The following is a 10,308-nucleotide window of genomic DNA, read 5'->3' as shown; positions in this document are numbered from 1 at the left end:
CGACTTACTAAACATGCAGTTCGGTTTTCCAAAACACCTATAAAAATAGATTTATAGTGCGAAATATTTTTTTCTTCTTTTAGTTTCTTTAGAAATCTTTAAAATCGTTTTTTATTACGTGTCCTGAAAGACTACTGTGATTTTTTTTTTTTTCTCCCCCCTTGAACCACTTGTTTAACTCTGTTTGTCCCGTGAGAGAAGTTTGGAAGTCAACAAGTTTTGGTGGGAACCAATGAAATACACCCAATGCACACAAGAAGCCCCAAGGGACTCTGGGAAAACGTTTCGCAACTGAGGGTTTCATGGTTGTTCCAGGACTACATCTAAAATGCTACTTGAGGCTTTTCCACGCCATAATTAATTTCTATATATTGTAAATATTTATTAGTTATTTGATACTTTGATTTGCAAAGAGCCGGAAACTGCGATTCCCAGAATTCCTTAGTGGCAAAAAACATGGCTCCATAAACCTTTGAGCTAGTTAAAGAATCTTTTCGTCTCTGAGAGAAAAGACAGCAAGATAAAGAGGTTTTGTATAAGACTACACAACAGCAAAAAGCAATAGCAGAGAGAGAGAAAGAGAGGGAAGGATTAGAAAGTAAAAAAAAAGAGGTTTTACAAAGACAAAAAGGAAGCAGCGAAAGAAAAGGTGGACTCTACAAAGTTTTTTTTTTTGTTTTTTGCAAAGGCCACCGAACACGAAATTCCACGAACCTCCACTGGTTTCACTAAGACTGCAGATAGAAGGAGACGAGAGAAAGAGACGGGCCGACGGAGACCAGGGCTTCGCCTTTTTATCGGGGTGTCAATCATCCCGACAGACTCCGCCCCTCTCTGTCTGAGCCCCGCCCCTCTCCCCTCCCCCACACTAGAGATAGAGCACAGAGAAGACAAAGGACAAAAACAGCTACAGTAGCTCAGTATATACTGCATATAGTCAACACACACAGAGAGAAGTCGCCATGAAAGACTTTTTGACAGCCAGTGACACTAAACACATCGGTAACACGTTTTTACGGCTTAATCACACTGGGTAATAAGGATGACGGGATGGCAAAGACGGGGCTGTCAACTTCAAAAGGATGGACAGTTTTTATACCGTTTTAATTATTATTACTTATTCTCATCTTTTTTTTTTCTCTTTTTACCAAAAAAGTAGAAGAAAAAAAAATTTACAAATGAATCACAGTGCTTTTTTAAAACACCAAAACTCTTCTTTTTTTTGGCAACGGAGGCTGGGGAAGAAAGAAAACACGGAAACAACAGAGAACAATGACAAAGACAACGTTGTTTTAAAGGAATGTGAGTTTTTTTTCTCTTCCTCAAAAAAGATTCATATTCTTTTTTTTTTTTTTTTTCTTGTAGTTATTGGATTGATTGTTTGATTGATTGATTGAAAATGCATGTCTTTATTACAATCTCCTTGTTGATATGTGGTTTTTTATCACAGGGTCCGGCGATGAGATGGAAGAGAGCGGATTGTTTAGGAAAAACTCGTGGAGGTGATTCTGGTTTAGGAAGAAGAAGGAGGAGGAAAAACCAAGAAGAAGATGATCAAACAGGAGCCGGTCGAGGTTTTCAACATTCATTTTTCAAGTTAGCATCGCTAGCTAATTAGCCTCAGTCTCACTGAGAATTAAAAGTGATTCAGTTAGAAAATACATACAAATAAAAACAACACCATAGAGCTTCAAATTCAGCCGACCACCTCCATATTGCCGTGCAGAGCGCCCCCTCGTGGCCCAATCAGAGGACACGCAGGGTGGAACATGGAGGTGACGCTGCCGATTTGGAGTCTGACTTTCCTGAAGGTCAGAAAACAAGCTTTAAAATCGTTCCCCCTCCAAAAAAGAAACCAGTCTGTCAACGAGCTGTGGGTTCGTTTGCAGCACCCACATCAGCCAGCTGAATCAGGGTTACTGGACGGTCGGTAGCACCACGAATCTGTAGAAATGTGGACGGGAAGATTAAAGATCAGGTAGTGAAAGATAAGGGAGGTCGAGATGGGAAGAGATGCGGAGGAGGTTATGTTTGGTGCGAGACCTGTAGGTAAACTCCTGGGATAAACGAGGAAGTAGTAACATTCGATAATTCACAGGTCATTACCCGGCTGAAATTGCTTTTTTTGTTTTTCTTCTTAATGCTTGATTCGTAAGTTAAATCTGAGCTAGAATATTTTATTAAAAAAAAAAGGAAGAAATGAAAGGAAAAAAAAACAGCATTAATTCTCTAAACTATTCCCTCAATCGAGAAACGTCCTCAAAAACCGTTTTTCAAAAGATTATCTCTGAGACCTTTGTCGGGCGCAACATGGCCCCTTCCTCCGGTTTAAAAACGTTCTGTTTCAAGCCTTGATCACATCAAGATACATTGAGGAGGAACGCCACGTAGAGTTTTCTGTCGGTTACAAATCCCTGCACGTCCTCCTTTAAATACACACAATCAGCATCTTCATAAAGATGCAACAGAAACAAGTCAAATAATAAAAATTATCCCCGTCAGGCTCCAGCGGAGTCCTTAGGCAATATGAATTCTCTGTAGGCAAAAAAGGAATTCTTTACAATAAAGAATAGTCTGTTTTTTGTTCATTTTTTCGAGAGAAAAATGTTTCTGATCGCAAGAAACGGGAGCAAAGGGAGAGACTGAGAGAGGAGGAGAGGATGAAGAGGAGAGAGATAAAAGATAGAAAAGAGGGTCATTCATGTCTATTACACAAGCTCAGTTGCTCAGATTCAAAGTGCTAGAGTACATCTGTCATCCTGTCCTGTCCTTTCTCCCCTCTCGGAAACACAGTGCTGCACCGTGTCGGTAAAAGATAGCAAGTAAAGAGGTTCATTTTTTACTAGTGAGTAGTCTTTTGCTTTGACACAGTTGTTGATTCCGGAAACACAGTAATGCGGTCTTGGATGTTTTGCGTTAATCCTCCTTCCTCTCCAGAGTCGTCTGCGTGGTGTGGATCCCGTTGCTGTACACCGGGAACGGTAGCGTCGAGAAAAGTCCCTCCGCCGTGGTGAAAACGTTGGCCGCCGTTGGCATCTGGCCTCCCAGGGCGCCGTTGCCTCCCGTGGCAGCCGGAGATCCGACAAACGGGCCGGCGGCCGCGGCTGCCGACATGTTGAGCCGGTGGACGTGGTGGTAGAGCATCTCCATGGGCGTCTTAGGGTCCAGGCCGAACCCCGAGCCATCAACGAAGTTCATGGCGGCGTTGGGGAGGAGGTTGCCTTGTGCCATGGCCAGAGTGACATCAGCCGGCGCGTACCTGATGGTGCCAGTGGTGTAGACCCGCGGAGCCGTCGTGCTGGTGGAGGCCAGAGTCCCCGTGACCCGGTGCACCAGCGGCAGTACCACGTTACCGGCCTGCAGACGCTGCAGCGCCTCGAGGTCGCCGGAGTACAGCAGCGACGAAGAAGAAGTGGACGAGGACGAAGAGGAGGACGAGCAGGAGGAGGAAGAGGAGGTGGTGGGAGTGCCCTGCTGCTTGTCTCGGGGGGAAGCTGAGAGGGGAGGCGACAGGGGGTCGGCGGAGGAGGCGCTGGAGGGAGGAGCTAGACTAGCAGCGCTGGAAGCAGAGGACGGGGCTGAGCTTCCGTTGTAGGGAGGCTTCCTCACTGCTCCTGCTCCTCCCTCGGTTCCAGGAGGCGTCAAGACGGAGTCGGGGATGGCCACCTGCAGGGAGCCTCCCTGCGGTGAGGGGAAGGTCTCGTGGCCACCGGGGGCGGCCGGCTTGGACGTCATGCTGTACGGAGACTCGTTTCTGGAAATCTCTCTGTTGGGAGGGTAGTTCCAGATGCTGCTGTCGTTGTCAAAGTTGATCGGCTCGGCCATCTCGGTCTTGATCTTAAGAACCGAGGATGTGGCGGCGGCACTGTTTGGGGAGCCGGAGGCGGCGAGGAGGTGGGCAGAGGAGGCGGAGGAGGCCTGGGATTGGTCGACCAGTGGCGTAGAGTCTCCCATCGCGACAGGACTCGGTGTGGTCGAGGACAGACGGAGCCTCCTGCTTCGTGATCCGTCCCATTTCTGCACTTTCCTCCTCTTCCGTCTTTTTTGGAGCTTGTTGCCGGCGTTGGCGCTGTCGCAGTCCTGCGCACCTCCGTCTTCCTCCTCATCCTCATCCTCATCCTCCTCTTCTTCCTCCTCCTCCGATGAAGACGTCTGCGAGTTGTGCAGCTGAACTTCCTCGCCCTCTCCGTAGTGCTCCACTTTAATATGGAGCCCGCCCAGGTTACCCAGTCCGCTGATGGCACCCAGTGTTCCCAGTCCTCCCAGTCCCGTTAACCTTCCCAACCTGCCTCCTCCTCCTCCTCCTCCACCTCCTCCACCTCCTCCCCTGGCCTCCTCCGTCTCCTCCCCTTCTCCATCTGACGGCTCCAGACTGTCATCACTGTCTTGGCTCTCGGGGTTACTCGAACTGTCGCCTTCTTCCTGGCGCTTCATTTCCTGTTCGGAGGAGCAATGTGATTGGCCGGGCTGCTGCTGACGCTTGCTGTCGGCCTCTGGATCCTCGCTGTGTTCTGCCTGCTGACCCGGCTTCCCCTCGGGCTTCTCATTGTCTGTTGAGAACAAAGAGGTAAGTTGTTTAAAAATGCTGACATGAACTAGTTGAACAAGAATCTAAAAAGTCTCACAGGAAGGTTTTAGATGCACCTGGAAATATCGCTGTGACTCTTTTCATTTGCTCATTCAGTTCTGCACCGTAAGCCTGTGGACGGTTTGGACCCAAACACAGTCATGCTACAGCACCAGAGCAATGTGGCTGTTGGTATTGCAAGGACAGTTGGTAGGTCAGAATAAAATGTATTGAAATTTTGCAAAGACTTTCTTGGTACCCACAGGAGGAACCTCAAGCTGCTTTTCATTGCAGGAACTTGAGGCTTTTTTGTTCTGAACGCTCGAACATCTTTCTGGGGAAAAGGCGTACAACTGCTATTCAAGGTTAAACTCAGAGAAGGTGACAAGCAGCTGCCACTAACATCAACACAGTAAAACTCACCAGACAGGTCCATAGAACTGGACGTACATCCAGTAGGTACTGTTTGTTTTCACGCCCTCTGAGTTGTGCCGTATATGTACTAGCAGTGGGTAGTACGGATACTGAAACACACCCTCCTATTGCAGGTAAGAATTCCACCTGACCAGCTCATAATGTGATGCTTTGGTCAGTCCGTGCACCTCCATGTCCAGTGATTGAGCTGTTTCATTTCCTTTGAGGATTCTGTGTATCTGAATACCTGTGTAAAGAAGCTCAGGTGTTCCCGCTTCATTTTCCATGTGTTGTGTATCGGCTGCTGTGTGTTCAGTATCTGTAGCTGCTGCTGTTCAGGCATGTTGGCGCTGTCCAGCCCATTACACTCCCAACACACACCCGCTGTAGAGGCTGCCAGAACACACTGAGGCCAGCAGCTGGCAGCGACACTCTCCCTAATGGCAGCCGAAATGTCGACTCAATCGCTTTGTCTGGGGGAAACCTGGTATCTCCATTAGGTGTTCTGTCCAAGCAAAACAGATTTATTCTCAGGCTGGGAGTCAAAAATGGACCCGTAGCTTAGAGAGTTTCCCAGAACCAGGGAGGCCCACAAATCACACATATCAGGGTTTGTCAGGAGGGTCGGTCCATAAAAATCTACCAAATCTGGAAAAAACCTTCCTGTAAATCAGCTCATTTATTTTATGTACAACGACTTTAGTATGTTTAACGAAGCCGTGCAAAGTTTTACCTTCATACTGGGATTATGCTCAGGTACAGGACCAAATTCTGCTGTTTTTGATTCACTTTTGCCATCATTTCTGAGCCTCAGAACTTCATCAGTACAGCAGATAGACACATGACATTTAGGAGGAAGAACACATCTGAGTTCTGCTAGAACCTGACACGAGATCAGTTCTACATCCATCCAGGGGTCACCGTGTAAAGACCAGGTCTGGTTTTTGTGAGTTTTTTTTTAATTAAACCAACTTTATGCATCAGTACTATCACGTCATGATGCTGCCACCGCCGTGCTTCACGGTGGGGATGGTGTTTTTGTGAGGATGTTTTGTGTCTGTTGTGTCTGATTGACAAAAAGTTCAATTTTAGACTCATCAGACCAAAGAATCCTAAAGACCCAGAGGAAACTTTACAAAGTGCATTCTGGGTAAACTTTCCAGGCTCATATCAGCATGTGTGATGGTGGTTGGTCAGAACCAGTTCTAGACAATGGAAGGACCGTTTTACCTCCAGAACCTACCAGAACCATCTGTAGACAGGATTCACTCTGTTGGAAAATCTTATTTTACTTTTATTTTTTAAAATAAATTAGAATCTTCTAAAATGTCAGACACTGGGTTTAGACAGAGTCCATTGCAAAGTGAGGAAGTGGCGTTTCTCAGTGACCAGGCAGCTCCATCCAGCTCCATCCAGCTCTATCCAGCTCCATTCGGTGTTTTTGTCTTGCAGTCAGTGTTTCTGTTCTGATTCTGTCTGGCAGCAGCTCACTGCAGCCCTGTTCTCCTGTTAGTTCCTACTGTAGCCGTAAATCTTTAAAAATACAAAGCCCAGAAATATTTAGTGTTTTCCTCCTCGCTGTGGTTTCTAGTGAACATCCAGGAGGTGGATTTATTGGGGAGTGTTTTCAGCAGCGGGTCAAATTTGGACTTCTCAGGACAGATTCTGTTCTGTTGGTGACGTGTGAAGCAGTTTGTAGTTAAATCCGTCTGTTGTTCCTCCTGTTTTCATATTTAGGTTGTCTAACAGCAGCCGCTAGATAAAAACCAACTGATCCATAATGAACCCTTTGCTGGTAGTTCTGGTTCGACTCAGTCCATCACTAATAACACGTTGCACTGCAGGAACAGAAAGAGGAGAAAGGCCTGTTTCTGTTTGGCTCCTCAGCTCAGGTCCTCTCTGGCGCCACTAGATTACATCCCGGCAGGTCAGAGGGCAGATATCTCATTTTAGAATCCGTGGATCCGGAGCTCCTCGGGCCGGTCGGAGCTGGAAGCCTCCTGCAGCAGCTGGCATCGGTCCGCAGCCGCCAGCAGCCAGAACCTCTCCTCCAGCAGCAGGAACAGCTGGCACCGACCCGCATCGTGCCAAGGCAGGCTGCAGGACCCGATAATATTCTGCTCAAGGTGGAGGCCCAGCTCGCTTCACACTCAGACAGCTGAGGCTGGTTCTGTGTTTCTAGATCTGCATTCAGACGTGTCACGGCAGGTGATCGTCCTCCAGAGGAAACATTATGGTTCTGTTATTTCCAATAATTAATCTGGTCGACAGTATGGAACCGGGCTGCGCTGCAGGACCGACAGCAGAGCCTCCTCTGTTATATCAGCCTGGAGGAGACCGGTGAGTCCTCCTTCACTGTCCCTCCAGCAGCTTTCTATTTCCACCCAGCGACTGAAGGTACAGCAGGTCCCTGATCAGATCAAACTCAGAGTTCATCGTCTGCACCAGAAGAGGAGAAGCTGCTGCTGCTGGTTTTCAGGTCAGCCAGTCTGACCAGAACCAGAATGTTTTACTGGTGAACACGTCTGTCAGCGATTCTGCTCCTGAAACAATCAGTGACGTGTTGTTTACATCCACAGGAATCGACTGATGGTCTGAGATAGTGGCTGTTTTTTTACTGTCTTTATTTTTCTACTGACATTTCTTCAGTGTTTGCGTTCTCCCCGCTGTGGGATGAATAAAGGATTATCATATCCTAGTTTTCTACAATGAAACGCTTTCAGGACCTTTTGGCTGCTTCAGTGTCCAAACATCAACCGCTGTGGGACACTACAGGAGGTTTATGGAATTAAAACAGGTTTTTCTGCCTTCATTTGACATAAATGTGTATTATTTCCCTGTTTAATGTTCATTGCAGGATATTTAGATGCATAAATAAACATATATAGGAATAGATCTGTCATCTTATTTCTCATTTAACAAACAGAACCGGTTCTTCTTTTTCTGTTCACGGTTCACGTTTTTACAGTCATAAACCTAAAGTTAAGGCTTTTATCTAATAAACAGGAAATACTGGTACGGTACATTTGTGAGTGTATCTTAACAGTTTTAAAAATGGAAACATTTCCCACAGTTACACTTTGCTTTCATTTTTTTTAATTAGACACATGATTTTTCACTCTTATTTTCTTTTCCAGGTTGTTCTGTGAGCAGATCCATTAGAATAAAGTTTAAACCAACAGCAGAACTTCAAATCATCGTCACTGTCATGTTGTGCTGTAGAGATGGACTCTCTCTCGCTATTTTGAAAGGACCAATCTGACTGTAATGAGTGATTTTATGAACTATAAACTACTTTTATAAACTAAATCACATCATATCTTTTTTCTGCTCAGATGTGTACATTCTTGTATATATTTGTTATTTTATTTTTATTATTTATTTTATTTTATTTTAATTTTTTTCTTTCTATAGTTGTTTTACTTTTCATTTTTTATTCTCCTCTTGCTCATTCCAACAGCTGGAACCACATTCCTTGTATGCTGTGTCCATACTTGGCCGTTAAAGCTGGTTCTGGTTCTGGTTCTGGTTCTGATCATAAATATTATCTTTCATAAGACACCGTCCCTTTTACAGGCGATGAATCCTGATTTCTCTCCGACAGCAGTGGTTGTGTTCAGACTGAGGTATTGACAGTATCTGCATTATTTCCCAGCATAGTTCATTATGATTAATGAATATTGGCAGCAGGACGAGCTGGCAGCGCCGCAGCTTCTGGGCTCGTCTGGTTCTCGTCTGGTTCTGTGCTGGGTTTTTGGATTCTGCTCCGCTCTGAGCTTTGTGGCCTCTTCTCGAGGCGTTTCTCTCGTTTGTGTGGTGTTTGCAGGTATTTTGTTGCGCTCCGTGTCGTCTCGCGTCGTCGTCGGAGGCGAGCGGCGGCTGCCAGCAGCCTTCGGTCCCTGCAGCTGTTGGATCGGTGACCGAGCCGCCTGGCAGCGCCGCCCGGCTGGCACCGGCCGATAAAACATCTCCACGTTGTGTTTCAGCTCTGATTCTGACTGCTGCGGGTTTGGAGAGGTGCTGGTGAGGAGTCGGGTCTGACGACTGTGTTCAACAGGTTTCCTCTGAGTCACGTGTTGCTCGTCTCACGTACCTGAGTTTTCTTTGGACTCGGACTCGGAGTCGGAGGTTTCAGACGACTCGGAGGTTTTCTCAGGCAGGTTTGGCAGCTGAGCGATGTCCATCGGTGTGTCCTTATACTCCGGATTACTGAGGAGACACAGAGACGATGGGTTCAGTCAGTTATCAGCAGAACATCTGCTCACTGGTTCCCACTGACGGATCCAAACGAGATAAAAACATTAGAAAGAATCGTAGTTATAAAGATGAAGTGGATGCAAACGGCGTCTTCTTGATTCATTGTTTTATAATCGACTGCTTCAGTTAAATGAAAAAGGAAGCAGGTTATTCCTGAAATGTTCAGAAAACTTTGAGCTGAAATTTGCTTATTTTGTTTTTGTCTCTTCTTTTAACTATTTCTCTCTGCAGTGTCCTTAAATCTAATGTAATGTCTGTAATGTGAACATTTCCCTTCAATATCAACAACAACATGAATAATATTTATAATAATGCCTTAACACGTGAATCTGACTCCAAACCTCTTAAGAAATTGGTAAAGCACATTTTTAGCTTTTGTTTTTGTGCAGATATTTAATTATTTGTTCTAAATATGAAAATCGGCTCTGAAACAAACCCTGACTTTATTAAATCATCCTCGATGTTAATCTGAACTCTGGGTCTTTAGTTAAATTATAAAAAACATGCACCAAATATGACTGAAGTCAGCCAAATGTCCATCCTCAGCTTCGCTTTCAGTCTCTTCTACGTTTAGTTATTTCGGCTAAATGTTCAGAGCTTCCTGCAAAAATCCTGAAACTGAACGTTTATAATTGGATTCTAATTAATGATGTGAATCCGGCTGCAGAGATGCATTCAGTGAAACTACAGAACGAAACGTACATTAAACTTAAATTAAACTTCGGAATATTTAGTTTTTGCAAATAAAAAACATCAGAAATTAGAAATATTTATGAAACTTTTTTTTGACACTGTTTATCTTTTGCATAATAAACTATTTCTGCTAATTGAATGAGTCGGCTTTAATTCAATAACTGCACTTGTTCTCCTCCTAGATGTTTGTACGTGACACCGTGGGAACCAATCAGAACGGTTGCCGTGGTGTTGGGAGGCGGTTGCTGTGGCGGCCCCTGACCTGAGCACGTAGTTGACCCAGATGATGTTCTTCTCGCTGGCGTTCTTGGCGTTGATGGCGATGGTGGCGCTGGACTGGATCCAGATGTAGCCGCCGTTCTTCTGGATCCAGCGGT

The 10,308-nt window shown here is 45.6% G+C and overlaps 1 protein-coding gene across 1 annotated transcript in view; it reads right to left on the bottom strand.

Moving 5' to 3' along the window:
* Nucleotides 1-2,916: 2,916 nt before the first annotated feature.
* The window catches only part of npas3 (neuronal PAS domain protein 3), a 221,600-nt gene continuing 214,208 nt past the window's right edge, over nucleotides 2,917-10,308 (bottom strand). The window contains exons 10-12 of the mRNA XM_008284886.1: nucleotides 10,194-10,308; nucleotides 9,075-9,190; nucleotides 2,917-4,550 (exon numbers count right to left, since the gene is read on the bottom strand). The exon at nucleotides 10,194-10,308 is cut by the window's right edge and continues 33 nt beyond it. Of these exons, the coding sequence (XP_008283108.1) occupies nucleotides 2,917-4,550; nucleotides 9,075-9,190; nucleotides 10,194-10,308 (1,865 nt within the window). The remainder of the gene's footprint in view (nucleotides 4,551-9,074; nucleotides 9,191-10,193) is intronic.

This window comes from Stegastes partitus, unplaced genomic scaffold, assembly GCF_000690725.1.
Source record: "Stegastes partitus isolate 25-593 unplaced genomic scaffold, Stegastes_partitus-1.0.2 Scaffold378, whole genome shotgun sequence".
Lineage (NCBI taxonomy): Eukaryota > Metazoa > Chordata > Actinopteri > Pomacentridae > Stegastes > Stegastes partitus.
This window is presented reverse-complemented; position numbering and strand designations above follow the sequence as displayed.